The 24834-nt window shown below is 46.2% G+C and overlaps 1 protein-coding gene across 1 annotated transcript in view; it reads left to right on the top strand.

Annotated features, from left to right (window-relative positions):
* The window catches only part of LOC106575048 (protein FAM117B-like), a 35024-nt gene extending 17793 nt beyond the window's left edge, over positions 1 to 17231 (top strand). The window contains exons 6-9 of the mRNA XM_082962445.1: positions 9880 to 10023; positions 10171 to 10384; positions 10852 to 10969; positions 15989 to 17231. Of these exons, the coding sequence (XP_082818571.1) occupies positions 9880 to 10023; positions 10171 to 10384; positions 10852 to 10969; positions 15989 to 16328 (816 nt within the window). The 3' untranslated portion in view covers positions 16329 to 17231. The remainder of the gene's footprint in view (positions 1 to 9879; positions 10024 to 10170; positions 10385 to 10851; positions 10970 to 15988) is intronic.
* Positions 17232 to 24834: the final 7603 nt, after the last annotated feature.

Raw genomic sequence — 24834 nt, forward strand, 5'->3', positions numbered from 1 at the left:
ACCCTAACCTTTAGTTACAGAGAGTACCCTAACCCTAACCTTTAGTTACAGAGAGTACCCTAACCTTTAGTTGCAGAGAGTACCCTAACCTTTAGTTACAGAGAGTACCCTAACCCTAACCTTTAGTTACAGAGAGTACCCTAACCCTAACCTTTAGTTACAGAGAGTACCCTAACCCTAACCTTTAGTTATAGAGAGTACCCCAACCTTTAGTTGCAGAGAGTACCCTAACCTTTAGTTGCAGAGAGTACCCTAACCTTTAGTTATAGAGAGTACCCTAACCCTAACCTTTAGTTACAGAGAGTACCCTAACCTTTAGTTACAGAGAGTACCCTAACCTTTAGTTATAGAGAGTACCCTAACCCTAACCTTTAGTTACAGAGAGTACCCTAACCTTTAGTTATAGAGAGTACCCTAACCCTAACCTTTAGTTGCAGAGAGTACCCTAACCTTTAGTTACAGAGAGTACCCTAACCTTTAGTTATAGAGAGTACCCTAACCTTTAGTTACAGAGAGCACCCTAACCTTTAGTTGCAGAGAGTACCCTAACCCTAACCTTTAGTTATAGAGAGTACCCTAACCCTAACCTTTAGTTATAGAGAGTACCCTAACCCTAACCTTTAGTTACAGAGAGTACCCTAACCCTAACCTTTAGTTACAGAGAGTACCCTAACCTTTAGTTATAGAGAGTACCCTAACCCTAACCTTTAGTTACAGAGAGTACCCTAACCCTAACCTTTAGTTACAGACAGTACCCTAACCTTTAGTTACAGAGAGCACCCTAACCTTTAGTTGCAGAGAGTACCCTAACCCTAACCTTTAGTTATAGAGAGTACCCTAACCCTAACCTTTAGTTATAGAGAGTACCCTAACCCTAACCTTTAGTTACAGAGAGTACCCTAACCCTAACCTTTAGTTACAGAGAGTACCCTAACCTTTAGTTATAGAGAGTACCCTAAACCTAACCTTTAGTTACAGAGAGTACCCTAACCCTAACCTTTAGTTATAGAGAGTACCTTAACCCTAACCTTTAGTTACAGAGAGTACCCTAACCTTTAGTTACAGAGAGTACCCTAACCCTAACCTTTAATTACAGAGAGTACCCTAACCCTAACCTTTAGCTATAGAGAGTACCCTAACCCTAACCTTTAGTTATAGAGAGTACCCTAACCCTAACCTTTAGTTACAGAGAGTACCCTAACCCTAACCTTTAGTTATAGAGAGTACCCTAACCCTAACCTTTAGTTGCAGAGAGTACCCTAACCCTAACCTTTAGTTACAGAGAGTACCCTAACCTTTAGTTGCAGAGAGTACCCTAACCCTAACCTTTAGTTATAGAGAGTACCCTAACCTTTAGTTATAGAGAGTACCCTAACCTTTAGTTATAGAGAGTACCCTAACCTTTAGTTACAGAGAGTACCCTAACCCTAACCTTTAGTTACAGAGAGTACCCTAACCCTAACCTTTAGTTATAGAGAGTACCCTAACCTTTAGTTATAGAGAGTACCCTAACCCTAACCTTTAGTTACAGAGAGTACCCTAACCCTAACCTTTAGTTATAGAGAGTACCCTAACCTTTAGTTACAGAGAGTACCCTAACCCTAACCTTTAGTTACAGAGAGTACCCTAACCCTAACCTTTAGTTACAGAGAGTACCCTAACCTTTAGTTATAGAGAGTACCCTAACCCTAACCTTTAGTTATAGAGAGTACCCTAACCCTAACCTTTAGTTACAGAGAGTACCCTAACCCTAACCTTTAGTTACAGAGAGTACCCTAACCCTAACCTTTAGTTATAGAGAGTACCCTAACCCTAACCTTTAGTTACAGAGAGTACCCTAACCCTAACCTTTAATTACAGAGAGTACCCTAACCTTTAGTTACAGAGAGTACCCTAACCCTAACCTTTAGTTACAGAGAGTACCCTAACCTTTAGTTACAGAGAGTACCCTAACCCTAACCTTTAGTTATAGAGAGTACCCTAACCTTTAGTTACAGAGAGTACCCTAACCCTAACCTTTAGTTACAGAGAGTACCCTAACCTTTAGTTACAGAGAGCACCCTAACCCTAACCTTTAGTTATAGAGAGTACCCTAACCTTTAGTTATAGAGAGTACCCTAACCTTTAGTTATAGAGAGTACCCTAACCTTTAGTTATAGAGAGTACCCTAACCCTAACCTTTAGTTATAGAGAGTACCCTAACCCTAACCTTTAGTTACAGAGAGTACCCTAACCCTAACCTTTAGTTACAGAGAGTACCCTAACCTTTAGTTATAGAGAGTACCCTAACCTTTAGTTATAGAGAGTACCCTAACCCTAACCTTTAGTTACAGAGAGTACCCTAACCTTTAGTTATAGAGAGTACCCTAACCCTAACCTTTAGTTACAGAGAGTACCCTAACCTTTAGTTATAGAGAGTACCCTAACCCTAACCTTTAGTTATAGAGAGTACCCTAACCTTTAGTTGCAGAGAGTACCCTAACCTTTAGTTGCAGAGAGTACCCTAACCCTAACCTTTAGTTACAGAGAGTACCCTAACCTTTAGTTACAGAGAGTACCCTAACCCTAACCTTTAGTTATAGAGAGCACCCTAACCCTAACCTTTAGTTACAGAGAGTACCCTAACCTTTAGTTATAGAGAGTACCCTAACCCTAACCTTTAGTTATAGAGAGCACCCTAACCCTAACCTTTAGTTACAGAGAGTACCCTAACCCTAACCTTTAGTTATAGAGAGTACCCTAACCCTAACCTTTAGTTACAGAGAGTACCCTAACCCTAACCTTTAGTTACAGAGAGTACCCTAACCCTAACCTTTAGTTACAGAGAGTACCCTAACCTTTAGTTGCAGAGAGTACCCTAACCCTAACCTTTAGTTACAGAGAGTACCCTAACCTTTAGTTACAGAGAGTACCCTAACCTTTAGTTACAGAGAGTACCCTAACCCTAACCTTTAGTTACAGAGAGTACCCTAACCCTAACCTTTAGTTACAGAGAGTACCCTAACCTTTAGTTATAGAGAGTACCCTAACCCTAACCTTTAGTTACAGAGAGTACCCTAACCCTAACCTTTAGTTATAGAGAGCACCCTAACCCTAACCTTTAGTTATAGAGAGTACCCTAACCCTAACCTTTAGTTACAGAGAGTACCCTAACCCTAACCTTTAGTTATAGAGAGCACCCTAACCCTAACCTTTAGTTACAGAGAGTACCCTAACCTTTAGTTACAGAGAGTACCCTAACCCTAACCTTTAGTTATAGAGAGTACCCTAACCCTAACCTTTAGTTGCAGAGAGTACCCTAACCCTAACCTTTAGTTACAGAGAGTACCCTAACCTTTAGTTATAGAGAGTACCCTAACCCTAACCTTTAGTTATAGAGAGTACCCTAACCCTAACCTTTAGTTACAGAGAGTACCCTAACCCTAACCTTTAGTTATAGAGAGTACCCTAACCCTAACCTTTAGTTACAGAGAGTACCCTAACCTTTAGTTATAGAGAGTACCCTAACCCTAACCTTTAGTTACAGAGAGTACCCTAACCCTAACCTTTAGTTGCAGAGAGTACCCTAACCTTTAGTTACAGAGAGTACCCTAACCCTAACCTTTAGTTACAGAGAGTACCCTAACCTTTAGTTGCAGAGAGTACCCTAACCTTTAGTTACAGAGAGTACCCTAACCCTAACCTTTAGTTACAGAGAGTACCCTAACCCTAACCTTTAGTTACAGAGAGTACCCTAACCCTAACCTTTAGTTATAGAGAGTACCCCAACCTTTAGTTGCAGAGAGTACCCTAACCTTTAGTTGCAGAGAGTACCCTAACCTTTAGTTATAGAGAGTACCCTAACCCTAACCTTTAGTTACAGAGAGTACCCTAACCTTTAGTTACAGAGAGTACCCTAACCTTTAGTTATAGAGAGTACCCTAACCCTAACCTTTAGTTACAGAGAGTACCCTAACCTTTAGTTATAGAGAGTACCCTAACCCTAACCTTTAGTTACAGAGAGTACCCTAACCTTTAGTTACAGAGAGTACCCTAACCTTTAGTTATAGAGAGTACCCTAACCCTAACCTTTAGTTACAGAGAGTACCCTAACCCTAACCTTTAGTTGCAGAGAGTACCCTAACCCTAACCTTTAGTTATAGAGAGTACCCTAACCCTAACCTTTAGTTATAGAGAGTACCCTAACCCTAACCTTTAGTTACAGAGAGTACCCTAACCCTAACCTTTAGTTACAGAGAGTACCCTAACCTTTAGTTATAGAGAGTACCCTAAACCTAACCTTTAGTTACAGAGAGTACCCTAACCCTAACCTTTAGTTATAGAGAGTACCCTAACCCTAACCTTTAGTTACAGAGAGTACCCTAACCCTAACCTTTAGTTACAGAGAGTACCCTAACCTTTAGTTACAGAGAGTACCCTAACCCTAACCTTTAGTTATAGAGAGCACCCTAACCCTAACCTTTAGTTATAGAGAGTACCCTAACCCTAACCTTTAGTTACAGAGAGTACCCTAACCCTAACCTTTAGTTACAGAGAGTACCCTAACCTTTAGTTACAGAGAGTACCCTAACCCTAACCTTTAGTTACAGAGAGTACCCTAACCCTAACCTTTAGTTACAGAGAGTACCCTAACCTTTAGTTACAGAGAGTACCCTAACCCTAACCTTTAGTTACAGAGAGTACCCTAACCTTTAGTTATAGAGAGTACCCTAACCCTAACCTTTAGTTACAGAGAGTACCCTAACCTTTAGTTACAGAGAGTACCCTAACCTTTAGTTGCAGAGAGTACCCTAACCTTTAGGTATAGAGAGTACCCTAACCCTAACCTTTAGTTATAGAGAGTACCCTAACCCTAACCTTTAGTTACAGAGAGTACCCTAACCTTTAGTTATAGAGAGTACCCTAACCCTAACCTTTAGTTAGAGAGAGTACCCTAACCTTTAGTTATAGAGAGTACCCTAACCTTTAGTTACAGAGAGTACCCTAACCTTTAGTTACAGAGAGTACCCTAACCCTAACCTTTAGTTACAGAGAGTACCCTAACCCTAACCTTTAGTTACAGAGAGTACCCTAACCCTAACCTTTAGTTACAGAGAGTACCCTAACCCTAACCTTTAGTTATAGAGAGTACCCTAACCTTTAGTTACAGAGAGTACCCTAACCCTAACCTTTAGTTACAGAGAGTACCCTAACCTTTAGTTATAGAGAGTACCCTAACCCTAACCTTTAGTTATAGAGAGTACCCTAACCCTAACCTTTAGTTACAGAGAGTACCCTAACCCTAACCTTTAGTTACAGAGAGTACCCTAACCCTAACCTTTAGTTACAGAGAGTACCCTAACCCTAACCTTTAGTTACAGAGAGTACCCTAACCTTTAGTTATAGAGAGTACCCTAACCCTAACCTTTAGTTATAGAGAGTACCCTAACCCTAACCTTTAGTTATAGAGAGTACCCTAACCTTTAGTTACAGAGAGTACCCTAACCTTTAGTTACAGAGAGTACCCTAACCCTAACCATTAGTTATAGAGAGTACCCTAACCCTAACCTTTAGTTACAGAGAGTACCCTAACCCTAACCTTTAGTTACAGAGAGTACCCTAACCCTAACCTTTAGTTACAGAGAGTACCCTAACCCTAACCTTTAGTTACAGAGAGTACCCTAACCCTAACCTTTAGTTATAGAGAGTACCCTAACCTTTAGTTAAAGAGAGTACCCTAACCCTAACCTTTAGTTACATAGAGTACCCTAACCCTAACCTTTAGTTACAGAGAGTACCCTAACCTTTAGTTACAGAGAGTACCCTAACCCTAACCTTTAATTACAGAGAGTACCCTAACCTTTAGTTACAGAGAGTACCCTAACCCTAACCTTTAGTTATAGAGAGTACCCTAACCTTTAGTTATAGAGAGTACCCTAACCTTTAGTTACAGAGAGTACCCTAACCTTTAGTTATAGAGAGCACCCTAACCCTAACCTTTAGTTACAGAGAGTACCCTAACCCTAACCTTTAGTTACAGAGAGTACCCTAACCTTTAGTTATAGAGAGTACCCTAACCCTAACCTTTAGTTACAGAGAGTACCCTAACCTTTAGTTATAGAGAGTACCCTAACCCTAACCTTTATTTACAGAGAGTACCCTAACCTTTAGTTATAGAGAGTACCCTAACCCTAACCTTTAGTTATAGAGAGTACCCTAACCCTAACCTTTAGTTACAGAGAGTACCCTAACCCTAACCTTTAGTTATAGAGAGTACCCTAACCCTAACCTTTAGTTATAGAGAGTACCCTAACCCTAACCTTTAGTTACAGAGAGTACCCAAACCTTTAGTTGCAGAGAGTACCCTAACCCTAACCTTTAGTTAGAGAGTACCCTAACCCTAACCTTTAGTTACAGAGAGTACCCTAACCCTAACCTTTAGTTATAGAGAGCACCCTAACCCTAACCTTTAGTTATAGAGAGTACCCTAACCCTAACCTTTAGTTACAGAGAGTACCCTAACCCTAACCTTTAGTTACAGAGAGTACCCTAACCTTTAGTTACAGAGAGTACCCTAACCCTAACCTTTAGTTACAGAGAGTACCCTAACCCTAACCTTTAGTTACAGAGAGTACCCTAACCTTTAGTTACAGAGAGTACCCTAACCCTAACCTTTAGTTACAGAGAGTACCCTAACCTTTAGTTATAGAGAGTACCCTAACCCTAACCTTTAGTTACAGAGAGTACCCTAACCTTTAGTTACAGAGAGTACCCTAACCTTTAGTTGCAGAGAGTACCCTAACCTTTAGGTATAGAGAGTACCCTAACCCTAACCTTTAGTTATAGAGAGTACCCTAACCCTAACCTTTAGTTACAGAGAGTACCCTAACCTTTAGTTACAGAGAGTACCCTAACCCTAACCTTTAGTTACAGAGAGTACCCTAACCCTAACCTTTAGTTACAGAGAGTACCCTAACCCTAACCTTTAGTTACAGAGAGTACCCTAACCCTAACCTTTAGTTACAGAGAGTACCCTAACCTTTAGTTACAGAGAGTACCCTAACCCTAACCTTTAGTTACAGAGAGTACCCTAACCCTAACCTTTAGTTACAGAGAGTACCCTAACCCTAACCTTTAGTTACAGAGAGTACCCTAACCCTAACCTTTAGTTATAGAGAGTACCCTAACCTTTAGTTACAGAGAGTACCCTAACCCTAACCTTTAGTTACAGAGAGTACCCTAACCTTTAGTTATAGAGAGTACCCTAACCCTAACCTTTAGTTATAGAGAGTACCCTAACCCTAACCTTTAGTTACAGAGAGTACCCTAACCCTAACCTTTAGTTACAGAGAGTACCCTAACCCTAACCTTTAGTTACAGAGAGTACCCTAACCCTAACCTTTAGTTACAGAGAGTACCCTAACCTTTAGTTATAGAGAGTACCCTAACCCTAACCTTTAGTTATAGAGAGTACCCTAACCCTAACCTTTAGTTATAGAGAGTACCCTAACCTTTAGTTACAGAGAGTACCCTAACCTTTAGTTACAGAGAGTACCCTAACCCTAACCATTAGTTATAGAGAGTACCCTAACCCTAACCTTTAGTTACAGAGAGTACCCTAACCCTAACCTTTAGTTACAGAGAGTACCCTAACCCTAACCTTTAGTTACAGAGAGTACCCTAACCCTAACCTTTAGTTATAGAGAGTACCCTAACCTTTAGTTAAAGAGAGTACCCTAACCCTAACCTTTAGTTACATAGAGTACCCTAACCCTAACCTTTAGTTACAGAGAGTACCCTAACCTTTAGTTACAGAGAGTACCCTAACCCTAACCTTTAATTACAGAGAGTACCCTAACCTTTAGTTACAGAGAGTACCCTAACCCTAACCTTTAGTTATAGAGAGTACCCTAACCTTTAGTTATAGAGAGTACCCTAACCTTTAGTTACAGAGAGTACCCTAACCTTTAGTTATAGAGAGCACCCTAACCCTAACCTTTAGTTACAGAGAGTACCCTAACCCTAACCTTTAGTTACAGAGAGTACCCTAACCTTTAGTTATAGAGAGTACCCTAACCCTAACCTTTAGTTACAGAGAGTACCCTAACCTTTAGTTATAGAGAGTACCCTAACCCTAACCTTTATTTACAGAGAGTACCCTAACCTTTAGTTATAGAGAGTACCCTAACCCTAACCTTTAGTTATAGAGAGTACCCTAACCCTAACCTTTAGTTACAGAGAGTACCCTAACCCTAACCTTTAGTTATAGAGAGTACCCTAACCCTAACCTTTAGTTATAGAGAGTACCCTAACCCTAACCTTTAGTTACAGAGAGTACCCTAACCCTAACCTTTAGTTACAGAGAGTACCCTAACCTTTAGTTACAGAGAGTAACCCAACTCTAAGGGTTAACCCTAACCCCCATCTCTAAGGGTTAACCCTAACCCTCATCTCTAAGGGTTAACCCTAACCCCCATCTCTAAGGGTTAACCCTAACCCCATCTCTAAGGGTTAACCCTAACCCCCATCTCTAAGGGTTAACCTTAACCCCCATCTCTAAGGGTTAACTCTAACCCCCATCTCTAAGAATGAACCCTAACCCCCATCTCTAAGGGTTAACCCTAACCCCCATCTCTAAGGATGAACCCTAACCCCCATCTCTAAGGGTTAACCCTAACCCCCATCTCCAAGGGTTAACCCTAACCCCCATCTCTAAGGGTTAACCCTAACCCCCATCTCTAAGGGTTAACTCTAACCCCCATCTCTAAGGATTAACCCTAACCCCCATCTCTAAGGATGAACCCTAACCCCCATCTCTAAGGGTTAACCCTAACCCCCATCTCCAAGGGTTAACCCTAACCCCCATCTCTAAGGGTTAACCCTAACCCCCATCTCTAAGGGTTAACTCTAACCCCCATCTCTAAGGATTAACCCTAACCCCCATCTCTAAGGATTAACCCTAACCCCCATCTCTAAGGGTTAACCCTAACCCCCATCTCTAAGGGTTAACCCTAACCCCCATCTCTAAGGTTTAACCCTAACCCCTGTCTCTAAGGGTTAACTCTAACCCCATCTCCAAGGGTTAACCCTAACACCTATCTCTAAGGGTTAACCCTAACCCCATCTCTAAGGGTTAACCACAAACCCCCATCTCTAAGGGGGGTTTGGGGTTAACCCTTCTCTAACCCTAACCCTAACCCCCATCTCTAAGGGTTAACCCTAACCCCCATCTCTAAGGGTTAACCCTAACCCCCATCTCTAAGGTTTAACCCTAACCCCTATCTCTAAGGGTTAACTCTAACCCCATCTCCAAGGGTTAACCCTAACCCCATCTCTAAGAGTTAACCCTAACCCCCATCTCTAAGGGTTAACCCTAACCCCCATCTCTAAGGGTTAACCCTACCCCCCATCTCTGAGGGTTAACCCTAACCCCCATCTCTAAGGGTTAACCCATCTCTAAGGGTTAACCCTAACCCCATCTCTAAGGGTTAACCCTAACCCCCATCTCTAAGAGTTACTCCTAACCCCCATCTCTAAGAGTTAACCCTAACCCCCATCTCTAAGGGTTAACCCTAACCCCCATCTCTAAGGGTTAACCCCAAACCCCCATCTCTAAGGGTTAACCCATCTCTAAGGGTTAACCCTAACCCCCATCTCTAAGGGTTAACCCTACCCCCCATCTCTAAGGGTTAACCCTAACCCCCATCTCTAAGGGTTAACCCTAAGCCCCATCTCTAAGGGTTAACCCTAACCCCCATCTCTAAGGGTTAACCCATCTCTAAGGGTTAACCCTAACCCCCATCTCTAAGGGTTAACCCATCTCTAAGGGTTAACCCTAACCCCCAGCTCAAAGGGTTAACCCTAACTCTACCACTAACCTTTCCCCTGTCTGTATGTAAGGCCCAGATGCCCAATAAGACCATCCTGATCCCCGTCCCCAAGTCCACGGCGCCGCGCTTCCGGAACAGCGTGGAAGGTCTCAACCAGGAAATCGAACGCATCATCATCCGCGATACACCGCAGCTACGAGATGAAGTTATTATTGTGAGTCCTCGTTCACACACACACACACACACACACACACACACACACACACACACACACACACACACACACACACACACACACACACACACACACACACACACACACAAACCAAGTGTTATTATTTATGTGTGCTTTTGTGTTCAGCCCCAGGATGTCCCAGACGGGCACCGCGCCCCCCCACCCCTCCGCCTCCAGCGCAGCAGCTCCACCCGAAGCATCGACACGCAGACCCCCTCTGGGGGCCTCGGGGGCGGTAAGCATAGCAACAGCAGCAGCCGGCCCGACTCCATCTCTCCCTCCTACCTCACCATCCTCAACGATATGGGAGGAGGCAGCCCTTACCCCGTGGAGGAGAAAGGTACACACACACACAGACACACACACATATCCATAGCTTTGTCCTCCTCTCCCTGAATATTGTGACTGACCTGCTGCCTGCCTGCCTGCCTGCCTGCCTGCCTGCCTGCCTGCCTGCCTGCCTGCCTGCCTGCCTGCCTGCCTGCCTGCCTGCCTGCCTGCCTGCCTGCCTGCCTGCCCTCAGATCCGGGTCCCTGCTCTCCTCTCCCTGAATATTGTGACTGACCTGCTCCCTGTCTGCCTGTCTGTCCTCAGATCCGGGCCCCTGCTCTCCTCTCCCTGAATATTGTGACTGACCTGCTCCCTGTCTGCCTGTCTGTCCTCAGATCCGGGCCCCTGCTCTCCTCTCCCTGAATATTGTGACTGACCTGCTCCCTGTCTGTCTGTCTGTCCTCAGATCCGGGCCCCTGCTCTCCTCTCCCTGAATATTGTGACTGACCTGCTCCCTGTCTGCCTGTCTGTCCTCAGATCCGGGCCCCTGCTCTCCTCTCCAGTATGCAGCGTCTCCAAAGCCCAACAACAGCTACATGTTCAAGAGGGAGCCGCCGGAGGGCTGTGAGAAGGTCAAGGTCTTTGAGGAGTCAATGTGAGTACAGCCTAACCCCTAACCCCTGACCCCTGACCCCTGACCCCTAACCCCTAACCCTAACCCCTGACCCCTGACCCCTAACCCCTGACCCCTAACCCCTGACCCCTAACCCCTAACCCTAAACGTCCTGAGGGCTGTGAGAAGGTCAAGGTCTTTGAGGAGTCAATGTGAGTACAGCCTAACCCCTAACCCTAACCCCTAACCCCTGACCCCTAACCCCTGACCCCTAACCCCTAACCCCTAACCCTAACCCCTAACCCCTGACCCCTAACCCCTGACCCCTAACCCCTGACCCCTAACCCCTAACCCCTAACCCTGACCCCTAACCCCTGACCCCTAACCCCTAACCCTAAACGTCCTGAGGGCTGTGAGAAGGTCAAGGTCTTTGAGGAGTCAATGTGAGTACAGCCTAACCCCTAACCCTAACCCCTGACCCCTAACCCCTGACCCTAACCCCTAACCCTAAACGTCCTGAGGGCTGTGAGAAGCTCAAGGTCTTTGAGGAGTCACTGTGAGTACAGCCTAACCCCTAACCCCTAACCCCTTACCCCTAACCCCTAACCCCTAACCCCTTACCCCTAACCCCTAACCCCTAACCCTAAACCCCTGACCCTAACCCCTAACCCTAAACCCCTGACCCTAACCCCTAACCCTAAACGTCCTGAGGGCTGTGAGAAGGTCAAGGTCTTTGAGGAGTCAATGTGAGTACAGCCTAACCCCTAACCCTAACCCCTAACCCCTGACCCCTAACCCCTGACCCCTAACCCCTAACCCCTGACCCCTAACCCCTGACCCTAACCCCTAACCCTAAACGTCCGGAGGGCTGTGAGAAGCTCAAGGTCTTTGAGGAGTCACTGTGAGTACAGCCTAACCCCTAACCCTAACCCCTAACCCCTGACCCTAACCCCTACCCCTTACCCCTAACCCCTGACCCCTAACCCCTGACCCCTAACCCCTAACCCTAAACGTCCTGAGGGCTGTGAGAAGGTCAAGGTCTTTGAGGAGTCAATGTGAGTACAGCCTAACCCCTAACCCCTGACCCTAACCCCTAACCCCTTACCCCTAACCCCTGACCCCTAACCCCTGACCCTAACCCCCAACCCCTAACCCTAAACGTCCTGAGGGCTGTGAGAAGTTCAAGGTCTTTGAGGAGTCACTGTGAGTACAGCCTAACCCCTAACCCTAACCCCTGACCCTAACCCCTAACCGTCCTGAGGGCTGTGAGAGTACACCCTAACCCCTAACCCTGACCCCTGACCTCTCCTTTCTCATTTAAAATATCATAATAACAATCCACATTAACATATCAGCCTCCCCATATCCTCCTAACATATCAGCCTCCCCATATCCTCCTGACATATCAGCCTCCCCACATATCCTCCTGACATATCAGCCTCCCCATATCCTCCTGACATATCAGCCTCCCCATATCCTCCTAACATATCAGCCTCCCCATATCCTCCTGAACATATCAGCCTCCCCATATCCTCCTAACATATCAGCCTCCCCACATATCAGCCTCCCCACATCCTCCTAACATATCAGCCTCCTCATATCCTCCTAACAGATCCGCCTCCCCATATCATCCCTAACATATCAGCCTCCCCATATCCTCCTGAACATATCAGCCTCCCCATATCCTCCTAACATATCAGCCTCCCCACATATCAGCCTCCCCACATCCTCCTAACATATCAGCCTCCTCATATCCTCCTAACAGATCCGCCTCCCCATATCCTCCTGAACATATCAGCCTCCCCATATCCTCCTAACATATCAGCCTCCCCACATATCAGCCTCCCCACATCCTCCTAACATATCAGCCTCCTCATATCCTCCTAACAGATCCGCCTCCCCATATCAACATATCAGCCTCCCCATATCCTCCTAACATATCAGCCTCCCCATATCCTCCTGACATATCAGCCTCCCCACATATCCTCCTGACATATCAGCCTCCCCATATCCTCCTGACATATCAGCCTCCCCATATCCTCCTAACATATCAGCCTCCCCATATCCTCCTGAACATATCAGCCTCCCCATATCCTCCTAACATATCAGCCTCCCCACATATCAGCCTCCCCACATCCTCCTAACATATCAGCCTCCTCATATCCTCCTAACAGATCCGCCTCCCCATATCATCCTAACATATCAGCCTCCCCATATCCTCCTGACATATCAGCCTCCCCATATCATCCTAACATATCAGCCTCCCCATATCCTCCTGACATATCAGCCTCCCCATATCCTCCTGAACATATCAGCCTCCCCACATATCAGCCTCCCCACATCCTCCTAACATATCAGCCTCCCCATATCCTCCTGACATATCAGCCTCCCCATATCCTCCTAACATATCAGCCTCCCCATATCCTCCTGAACATATCAGCCTCCCCATATCCTCCTAACATATCAGCCTCCCCACATATCAGTCTCCCCACATCCTCCTAACATATCAGCCTCCCCATATCCTCCTAACAGATCCGCCTCCCCATATCATCCTAACATATCAGCCTCCCCATATCCTCCTGACATATCAGCCTCCCCATATCCTCCTAACAGATCAGCCTCCCCATATCCTCCTAACATATCAGCCTCCCCATATCCTCCTAACATATCAGCCTCCCCACATATCAGCCTCCCCATATCCTCCTGAACATATCAGCCTCCCCATATCCTCCTAACATATCAGCCTCCCCATATCCTCCTGACATATCAGCCTCCCCATATCCTCCTGAACATATCAGCCTCCCCATATCCTCCTAACATATCAGCCTCCCCACATATCAGCCTCCCCACATCCTCCTAACATATCAGCCTCCCCATATCCTCCTAACATATCAGCCTCCCCACATATCAGCCTCCCCACATCCTCCTAACATATCAGCCTCCCCATATCCTCCTGACATATCAGCCTCCCCATATCATCCTAACATATCAGCCTCCCCATATCCTCCTAACATATCAGCCTCCCCATATCCTCCTGAACATATCAGCCTCCCCATATCCTCCTAACATATCAGCCTCCCCACATATCAGCCTCCCCACATCCTCCTAACATATCAGCCTCCCCATATCCTCCTAACAGATCCGCCTCCCCATATCATCCTAACATATCAGCCTCCCCATATCCTCCTGAACATATCAGCCTCCCCATATCCTCCTAACATATCAGCCTCCCCATATCCTCCTGACATATCAGCCTCCCCATATCCTCCTGAACATATCAGCCTCCCCATATCCTCCTAACATATCAGCCTCCCCATATCCTCCTGACATATCAGCCTCCCCATATCCTCCTGAACATATCAGCCTCCCCATATCCTCCTGACATATCAGCCTCCCCATATCCTCCTGACATATCAGCCTCCCCATATCCTCCTGAACATATCAGCCTCCCCATATCCTCCTAACATATCAGAGCATTAAAACTAGCTGGAGCCCACCATAGTAGAAGCTAACTCAGAACATTAAAACTAGCTGGAGCCCACCATAGTAGAAGCTAACTCAGAACATTAAAACTAGCTGGAGCCCACCATAGTAGAAGCTAACTCAGAACATTAAAACTAGCTGGAGCCCACCATAGTAGAAGCTAACTCAGAGCATTAAAACTAGCTGGAGCCCACCATAGTAGAAGCTAACTCAGAGCATTAAAACTAGCTGGAGCCCACCATAGTAGAAGCTAACTCAGAGCATTATAACTAGCTGGAGCCCACCATAGTAGAAGCTAACTCAGAGCATTATAACTAGCTGGAGCCCACCATAGTAGAAGCTAACTCAGAGCATTAAAACTAGCTGGAGCCCACCATAGTAGAAGCTAACTCAGAGCATTATAACTAGCTGGAGCCCACCATAGTAGAAGCTAACTCAGAGCATTATAACTAGCTGGAGCCCACCATAGTAGAAGCTAACTCAGAACATTAAAACTAGCTGGAGCCCACCATAGTAGAAGCTAACTCAGAGCATTATAACTAGCTGGAGCCCACCATAGTAGAAGCTAACTCAGAGCATTAAAACTAGCTGGAGCCCACCATAGTAGAAGCTAACTCAGAGCATTAAAACTAGCTGGAGCCCACCATAGTAGAAGCTAACTCAGAGCATTAAAACTAGCTGGAGCCCACCATAGTAGAAGCTAACTCAGAGCATTAAAACTAGCTGGAGCCCACCATAGTAGAAGCTAACTCAGAGCATTAAAACTAGCTGGAGCCCACCATAGTAGAAGCTAACTCAGAGCATTATAACTAGCTGGAGCCCACCATAGTAGAAGCTAACTCAGAGCATTATAACTAGCTGGAGCCCACCATAGTAGAAGCTAACTCAGAGCATTAAAACTAGCTGGAGCCCACCATAGTAGAAGCTAACTCAGAGCATTAAAACTAGCTGGAGCCCACCATAGTAGAAGCTAACTCAGAACATTAAAACTAGCTGGAGCCCACCATAGTAGAAGCTAACTCAGAGCATTATAACTAGCTGGAGCCCACCATAGTAGAAGCTAACTCAGAACATTAAAACTAGCTGGAGCCCACCATAGTAGAAGCTAACTCAGAACATTAAAACTAGCTGGAGCCCACCATAGTAGAAGCTAACTCAGAGCATCATAACTAGCTGGAGCCCACCATAGTAGAAGCTAACTCAGAACATCAAAACTAGCTGGAGCCCACCATAGTAGAAGCTAACTCAGAGCATTAAAACTAGCTGGAGCCCACCATAGTAGAAGCTAACTCAGAGCATTATAACTAGCTGGAGCCCACCATTGTAGAAGCTAACTCAGAGCATTAAAACTAGCTGGAGCCCACCATAGTAGAAGCTAACTCAGAGCATTAAAACTAGCTGGAGCCCACCATAGTAGAAGCTAACTCAGAGCATTAAAACTAGCCATATACAGCCTTTCTTGGCCAAACTGGTATTACTCCTCTTATATAGGAAAAGGGCTCTCTGCTCAGTAAATACCATAAATATTATATTATACCATATTAGTGTTGAATGACAATGTGTGTGTTTGTGTTACAGTCCCAGACCCCTGCAGGAGATTCCTCCCTTCCTGTGTCCGGACCGTAACAAGGTGAACTTCATCCCTAAGAGTGGCTCAGCCTTCTGCCTGGTCAGCATCCTGAAACCCCTGCTTCCTGCCCCGGAGCTCAGCTTCAGATCAGGGGTTGGCCTCCGCAGCCTGTCCCCCAGCTTGGTGCCTCTGGGTGGGGTTGGCCTGCGCAGTCTGTCCCCGTCCATGATGCCACTCGGTGGGGTGGGCCTCCGTAGCCTGTCCCCTTCCCTAGGGGTATCCTGGGGCACCAGCACGGTCCACCAGCAACCCTGCTTGCCCAGACACCTGGAGGAACCAGAGAGCTAGAGGTCCACACTTCTGCCCTGGAGGACAGACTGCTGAATAACATGACAGATAAACATAACGAGCAGAAAACAGTGCCGCTGGAGACGCCTTCGACATGCTAACTCCACCCACTGGTTCTACCTGGTCATTCTAACTCCACCCACTGGTTCTACCTGGTCATTCTAACTCCACCCACTGGTTCTACCTGGTCATTCTAACTCCACCCACTGGTTCTACCTGGTCATTCTAACTCCACCCACTGGTTCTACCTGGTCATGCTAACTCCACCCACTGGTTCTACCTGGTCATTCTAACTCCACCCACTGGTTCTACCTGGTCATTCTAACTCCACCCACTGGTTCTACTTGGTCATAACTGTCCCCCTGGTTCTACCTGGTCATAACTGTCCCCCTGGTTCTACCTGGTCATAACTGTCCCCCTGGTTCTACCTGGTCATTCTAACTCCACCCACTGGTTCTACTTGGTCATAACTGTCCCCCTGGTTCTACCTGGTCATAACTGTCCCCCTGGTTCTACCTGGTCATAACTGTCCCCCTGGTTCTACCTGGTCATTCTAACTCCACCCACTGGTTCTACTTGGTCATAACTGTCCCCCTGGTTCTACCTGGTCATAACTGTCCCCCTGGTTCTACCTGGTCATTCTAACTCCACCCACTGGTTCTACCTGGTCATAACTGTCCCCCTGGTTCTACCTGGTCACAACTGTCCCCCTGGTTCTACCTGGTCATAACTGTCCCCCTGGTTCTACCTGGTCATAACTGTCCCCCTGGTTCTACCTGGTCATAACTGTCCCCCTGGTTCTACCTGGTCATTCTAACTCCACCCACTGGTTCTACCTGGTCATAACTGTCCCCCTGGTTCTACCTGGTCATTCTAACTCCACCCACTGGTTCTACCTGGTCATAACTGTCCACCTGGTTCTACCTGGTCATAACTGTCCCCCTGGTTCTACCTGGTCATAACTGTCCCCCTGGTTCTACCTGGTCATAACTGTCCCCCTGGTTCTACCTGGTCATAACTGTCCCCCTGGTTCTACCTGGTCATTCTAACTCCACCCACTGGTTCTACTTGGTCATAACTGTCCCCCTGGTTCTACCTGGTCATAACTGTCCCCCTGGTTCTACCTGGTCATAACTGTCCCCCTGGTTCTACCTGGTCATAACTGTCCCCCTGGTTCTACCTGGTCATTCTAACTCCACCCACTGGTTCTATCTGGTCATAACTGTCCCCCTGGTTCTACCTGGTCATAACTGTCCCCCTGGTTCTACCTGGTCATTCTAACTCCACCCACTGGTTCTACCTGGTCATAACTGTCCCCCTGGTTCTACCTGGTCATTCTAACTCCACCCACTGCTTCTACCTGGTCATAACTGTCCCCCTGGTTCTACCTGGTCACAACTGTCCCCCTGGTTCTACCTGGTCATAACTGTCCCCCTGGTTCTACCTGGTCATAACTGTCCCCCTGGTTCTACCTGGTCATTCTAACTCCACCCACTGGTTCTACTTGGTCATAACTGTCCCCCTGGTTCTACCTGGTCATTCTAACTCCACCCACTGGTTCTACCTGGTCATAACTGTCCCCCTGGTTCTACCTGGTCATAACTGTCCCCCTGGTTCTACCTGGTCATAACTGTCCCCCTGGTTCTACCTGGTCATAACTGTCCCCCTGGTCCTACCTGGTCATAACTGTCCCCCTGGTTCTACCTGGTCATTCTAACTCCACCCACTGGTTCTACCTGGTCATAACTGTCCCCCTGGTTCTACCTGGTCATAACTGTCCCCCTGGTTCTACCTGGTCATAACTGTCCCCCTGGTTCTACCTGGTCATAACTGTCCCCCTGGTTCTACCTGGTCATTCTAACTCCACTCACTGGTTCTACTTGGTCATAACTGTCCCCCTGGTTCTACCTGGTCATAACTGTCCCCCTGGTTCTACCTGGTCATTCTAACTCCACTCACTGGTTCTACCTGGTCATAACTGTCCCCCTGGTTCTACCTGGTCATTCTAACTCCACCCACTGGTTCTACTTGGTTATAACTGTCCCCCTGGTTCTACCTGGTCATAACTGTCCCCCTGGTTCTACCTGGTCATTCTAACTCCACCCACTGGTTCTACCTGGTCATAACTGTCCCCCTGGTTCTACCTGGTCACAACTGTCCCCCTGGTTCTACCTGGTCATAACTGTCCCCCTGGTTCTACCTGGTCATAACTGTCCCCCTGGTTCTACCTGGTCATAACTGTCCCCCTGGTTCTACCTGGTCATAACTGTCCCCCTGGTTCTACCTGGTCATTCTAACTCCACCCACTGGTTCTACTTGGTCATAACTGTCCCCCTGGTTCTACCTGGTCATTCTAACTCCACCCACTGGTTCTACCTGGTCATAACTGTCCCCCTGGTTCTACCTGGTCATAACTGTCCCCCTGGTTCTACCTGGTCATTCTAACTCCACCCACTGGTTCTATCTGGTCATAACTGTCCCCCTGGTTCTACCTGGTCATAACTGTCCCCCTCGTTCTACCTGGTCATTCTAACTCCACCCACTGGTTCTACCTGGTCATAACTGTCCCCCTGGTTCTACCTGGTCATTCTAACTCCACCCACTGGTTCTACCTGGTCATAACTGTCCCCCTGGTTCTACCTGGTCATTCTAACTCCACCCACTGCTTCTACCTGGTCATTCTAACTCCACCCACTGGTTCTACCTGGTCATAACTGTCCCCCTGGTTCTACCTGGTCATTCTAACTCCACCCACTGGTTCTACCTGGTCATTCTAACTCCACCCACTGGTTCTACCTGGTCATAACTGTCCCCCTGGTTCTACCTGGTCATTCTAACTCCACCCACTGGTTCTACCTGGTCATAACTGTCGCCCTGGTTCTACCTGGTCATTCTAACTCCACCCACTGGTTCTACCTGGTCATTCTAACTCCACCCACTGGTTCTACCTGGTCATAACTGTCCCCCTGGTTCTACCTGGCCATTCTAACTCCACCCACTGGTTCTACCTGGTCATTCTAACTCCACCTACTGGTTCTACCTGGTCATTCTAACTCCACCCACTGGTTCTACCTGGTCATTCTAACTCCACCCACTGGTCCCACCTGGTCCCAACGTTCCACTGATCCTATGTAATGAGAGGATACAGGAAACGACTTTTTATTTTCATCGCATTAAAACCATGAAACCTCTCCACATTTTTAAATCATTATTATGTATCTTGAATTAAGATGTCTTGCTGGGTGGTTTCCACGGTGATCTGGGCCGTGTGGTTTCCATGGTGATCCGGACTGTGTAGTTTCCGATGGTGATCTGGGCTCAGAGATATCGTAGCAAAACTAAGATGGGGGGGGGGGACGAAAGAAAAACAATAATGTGCCTGAAGACCGTGGTTTCTGTCCAGTGTTCTGCTTTGTCTGCCTCCTCTTGCTCTCTCTCTCTCATTCCCTCCCTCATTTCCTCCCTCCCTCCCTTCCTCCATCCCTTCCTTCCTTCCTCCATCCATCCCTCCCTCCCCTTTCCTCCCTCCCTCCCTTCCTCCATCCTTCCCTTTTCCTCCCTCCCTCCCTCCCTCCCTCCCTCCCTCCCTTGCTCTCCCTTCCTCCATCCCTCCTCCCTCCTCTTTCTTCCCTTCCTCTATCCCTCCCCTTTCCTCCCTCGGGTGGTTGTTGTCCTTGATCTTTTTGGCCTTCCTGTGACATCGGGTGGTGTAGGTGTCCTGGAGGGCAGGTAGTTTGCCCCCGGTAATGTGTTGTGTAGACCGCACCACCCTCTGGAGAGCCCTGCGGTTGTGGGCGGGGCAGTTGCCGTACCAGGCGGTGATACAGCCCGACAGGATGCTCTCAATTGTGCATCTGTAGAAGTATGTGAGGGTTTTAGGTGCCAAGTCAAATTTATTCAGCCTCCTAAGGTTGAAGAGGCGCTGTTACTTTACTGTGCCTGCCATGGGGAAGTGTCTGAAATGTATTGGATCTGGAGATAATATTGAGGCACTGTGTTTGTATTTTAGGCTGACAAGGAGAACTGGATTAAAATAGTAATAATATAACATTATTATTAGGTTGGCTAGGGGGTTAGGGGTCATTTAAGGTTGGTTAGGGGTTAGGGGTCATTTAAGGGGTCTCTCACGTCACCCCGCTCCTCCGCTCTCTCCACTGGCTTCCAGTTGAAGCTCGCATCCGCTACAAGACCATGGTGCTTGCCTACGGAGCTGTGAGGCGAACGGCACCTCCGTACCTTCAGGCTCTGATCAGGCCCTACACCCAAACAAGGGCACTCCGTTCATCCACCTCTGGCCTGCTCGCCTCCCTACCTCTGAGGAAGCACAGTTCCCGCTCAGCCCAGTCAAAACTGTTCGCTGCTCTGGCACCCCAATGGTGGAACAAGCTCCCTCACGACACCAGGACAGCGGAGTCAATCACCACCTTCCGGAGTCACCTGAAACCCCACCTTTTCAAGGAATACCTGGGATAGGATAAAGTAATCCTTCTAACCCCCCCTTAAAGATTTAGATGCACTATTGTAAAGTGGTTGTTCCACTGGATATTATAAGGTGAATGCACCAATTTCTAAGTCGCTCTGGATAAGAGCGTCTGCTAAATGACTTAAATGTAAATGTTAAGGCTGGTTAGGGGGTTAGGGGTCATTTAAGGCTGGTTAGGGGGTTAGGGGTCATTTAAGGTTGGTTAGGGGTCATTTAAGGTTGGTTAGGGGTCATTTAAGGTTGGTTAGGGGGTTAGGGGTAATTTAAGGTTGGTTGGGGGTAATTTAAGGTTGGTTAGGGGGTTAGGGGTCATTTAAGGTTGGTTAGGGGTCATTTAAGGTTGGTTAGGGGGTTAGGGGTCATTTAAGGTTGGTTAGGGGTCATTTAAGGTTGGTTAGGGGGTTAGGGGTCATTTAAGGTTGGTTGGGGGTAATTTAAGGTTGGTTAGGGGGTTAGGGGTCATTTAAGGCTGGTTAGGGGGTTAGGGGTAATTTAAGGTTGGTTGGGGGTAATTTAAGGTTGGTTAGGGGTTAGGGGTAATTTAAGGTTGGTTAGGGGGTTAGGGGTCATTTAAGGTTGGTTAGGGGGTTAGGGATCATTTAAGGTTGGTTAGGGGTCATTTAAGGCTGGTTAGGGGGTTAGGGGTCATTTAAGGCTGGTTAGGGGTCATTTAAGGCTGGTTAGGGGGTTAGGGATCATTTAAGGTTGGTTAGGGGTCATTTAAGGTTGGTTAGGGGTCATTTAAGGCTGGTTAGGGGTCATTTAAGGCTGGTTAGGGGGTTAGGGGTCATTTAAGGCTGGTTAGGGGTCATTTAAGGCTGGTTAGGGGGTTAGGGGTCATTTAAGGTTGGTTAGGGGTCATTTAAGGCTGGTTAGGGGTCATTTAAGGCTGGTTAGGGGGTTAGGGGTCATTTAAGGCTGGTTAGGGGTCATTTAAGGCTGGTTAGGGGGTTAGGGATCATTTAAGGTTGGTTAGGGGTCATTTAAGGCTGGTTAGGGGTCATTTAAGGCTGGTTAGGGGGTTAGTGTAACTTACTTAGGGTTCGGTTACTCAGCTAGAATTAGGGCTGTATTCAATCTGGATGGCTGAAACATTACAGGCCGTGTGATAGAAATGTAAAGGTAATTTCCCATTGGAGAGCTGACATATGCAGCGCTGACCGTGAATCTCTGCTAATACAGGAACGTTGCCTTTACATTTCTATCAGCTGGTTGAACATCAGCCATACGGATTGAATAGAGCCCTTAGAGTCGGGAGGACCTTTTGGGTGGGTTATTACTAGAGCTCAGAGTTTATCCCGGTTTAGGGTCAGGGCTCTAAACGTTCTACAGAACTGTTACAGACTTCTAAACTACCGGTACTGTCGACTCAGCAGAGAAATGAAGAGCTCTTCTGTCACAAAGTAGATGTTAATATTGGAGATGATATTTGATCATGTTTTATAACCTGTAGCAGTAGAGATGGGGATTTCCTGTTAAAGGTCAACTTTGGACACGAAAAATAGTCCAAATCCGCATCTTTCCCAATTTTTCAAACGTAAATGGGGTGTGCCTTTGGTGTTACATCAGGGTCATTCTAGTCACATGACCAACGCGCAGTTGAAGTAGGAAGTTTACATACACCTCAGCCAAACACATTTACACTCAGTTTTTCACAATTCCTGACATTTTAATCCTAATAAAAATTCCCTGTCTTAGGTCAGTTAGGATCACCACTTTATTTTAAGAATGTGAAATGTCAGAATAATACTAGAGAGAATGATTTATTTCAGCTTTTATTTCTTTCATTACATTCCCCGTGGGTCAGAAGTTTACATACACTCAATTAGTATTTGGTAGCATTGCCTTTAAATTGTTTACCTTGGGTCAAACGTTTCGGGTAGCCTTCCACAAGCTTCCCACAATAAGTTGGGTGAATTTTGGCTCATTCCTCCTGACAGAGCTGGTGTAACTGAGTCAGGTTTGTAGGCCTCCTTGCACGCACACACTTTTTCAGTTATGCCCACAGATTTTCTATAGGATTGAGGTCAGGGCTTTGTGATGGACACTCCAATACCTTGACTTTGTTGTCATTAAGGCATTTTGCAACAACTTTGGAAGTATGCTTGGGGTCATTGTCCATTTGGAAGACCCATTTGAGACCAAGCTTTAACTTCCTGACTGATGTCTTGAGATGTTGCTTCAATATATCCACATAATTTTCCAGCCTCGTGAAGCCATCTATTTTGTGAAGTGCACCAGTCCCTCCTGCAGCAAAGCACCCCCACAACATGATGCTGCCACCCCCGTGCTTCACGGTTGGGATGGTGTTCTTCGGCTTGCAAGCCTCCCCCTTTTTCCACCAAACATAACGATGGTCATTATGGCCAAACAGTTCTATTTTTGTTTCATCAGACCAGAGGACATTTCTCCAAAAAGTACGATCTTTGTCCCCATGTGCCGTTGCAAACCGTTGTCTGGCTTTTTTAATGGCGGTTTTGGAGCAGTGGCTTCTTCCTTGCTGAGCAGCCTTTCAGGTTATGTCAAAATAGTACTCGTTTTACTGTGGATATAGATACTTTTGTACCTGTTTCCTCCAGCATCTTCACAAGGTCCTTTGCTGTTGTTCTGGGATTGATTTGCACTTTTCGCACCAAAGTACGTACATCTCTAGGAGACAGAACGCGTCTCCTTTCTGAGCGGTATGACGGCTGCGTGGTCCCATGGTGTTTATACTTGCGTACTATTGTTTGTACAGATGAACGTGGTACCTTCAGGCGTTTGGAAATTGCTCCCAAGGATGAACCAGACTTGTGGAGGTCTAGAATTTTTTTTCTGAGGTCTTGGCTGATATCTTTTGATTTTCCCATGATGTCAAGCAAAGAGACACTGAGTTTGAAGGTAGGCCTTGAAATACATCCACAGGTACACCTCCAATTGACTCAAATGATGTCAATTAGCCTATCAGAAGCTTCTAAAGCCATGACATCATTTTCTGGAATTTTCCAAGCTGTTTAAAGGCACAGTCAACTTAGTGTATGTAAACTTCTGACCCACTGGAATTGTGATAGAGGGAATTATAAGTGAAATAATCTCTCTGTAAACAATTGTTGGAAAAATTACTTGTGTCATGCACAAAGTAGATGTCCTAACCGACTTTCCAAAACTATAGTTTGTTAACAAGAAATTTGTGGAGTGGTTGAAAAACAAGTTTTAATGACTCCAACCTAAGTGTATGTAAACTTCGACTTCAACTGTAGCTCGTTCATTAGCTATGAAAGCCACTGTAGCTAGTTTGTTAGCTAAGATAGCCACTGTAGCTAATTCGTTAGCTAAGCTAGCCACTGTAGCTAATTCGTTAGCTAAGCTAGCCACTGTAGCTAGTTCGTTAGCTAAGCCATCCACTGTACTTAGTTTGTTAGCTAAGCCAGCCACTGTAGCTAGTTTGTTAGCTAAGCTAGCCACTGTATCTAGTTCGTTAGCTAAGCTAGCCACTGTAGCTAGTTTGTTAGCTAAGCTAGCCACTAGAGCTAGTTCATTAGCTAAGCCATCCACTGTAGCTAGTTTGTTTGCTAAGCCAGCCACTATAGCTAGTTTGTTAGCAAAGCTAGCCACTGTAGCTAGCCAGTAACTCCTCCAGTATGTGTTGACATCATTTCACAGGATTTGTTTTTGGAGATCGGAAAGAAATGGCACTTCTGTAGCCAAATATCTTATTTAACCATTTTAAGCAATAAATGACCATGTATGGTGGTGCATTGATCAGTTATACTGTTTAAAATACATAATTTTTGCGCTTTTGCCCAGAATCGACCTTCAAATGTATTGGCAGAGATGTCCAGCAGGATAGACTGGAGGGGATGGGAGGTGAGTTGGTAATGAAATACTAAACTTGATGACAAATAAATACTTTTAAAGAAACGCACAAATGGAAAAACATCTCAAATAACAGTTTAATAAAGTTCCTTCAACATGTCTGTTGATAACAGCCCTGTTTCATCCTATGACATTACATACATCCCCGTTTCATCCTATGATGTTATA

Source organism: Salmo salar, chromosome 16, assembly GCF_965601325.2.
Source record: "Salmo salar chromosome 16, fSalSal1, whole genome shotgun sequence".
In the NCBI taxonomy this organism is placed as follows: domain Eukaryota; kingdom Metazoa; phylum Chordata; class Actinopteri; order Salmoniformes; family Salmonidae; genus Salmo; species Salmo salar.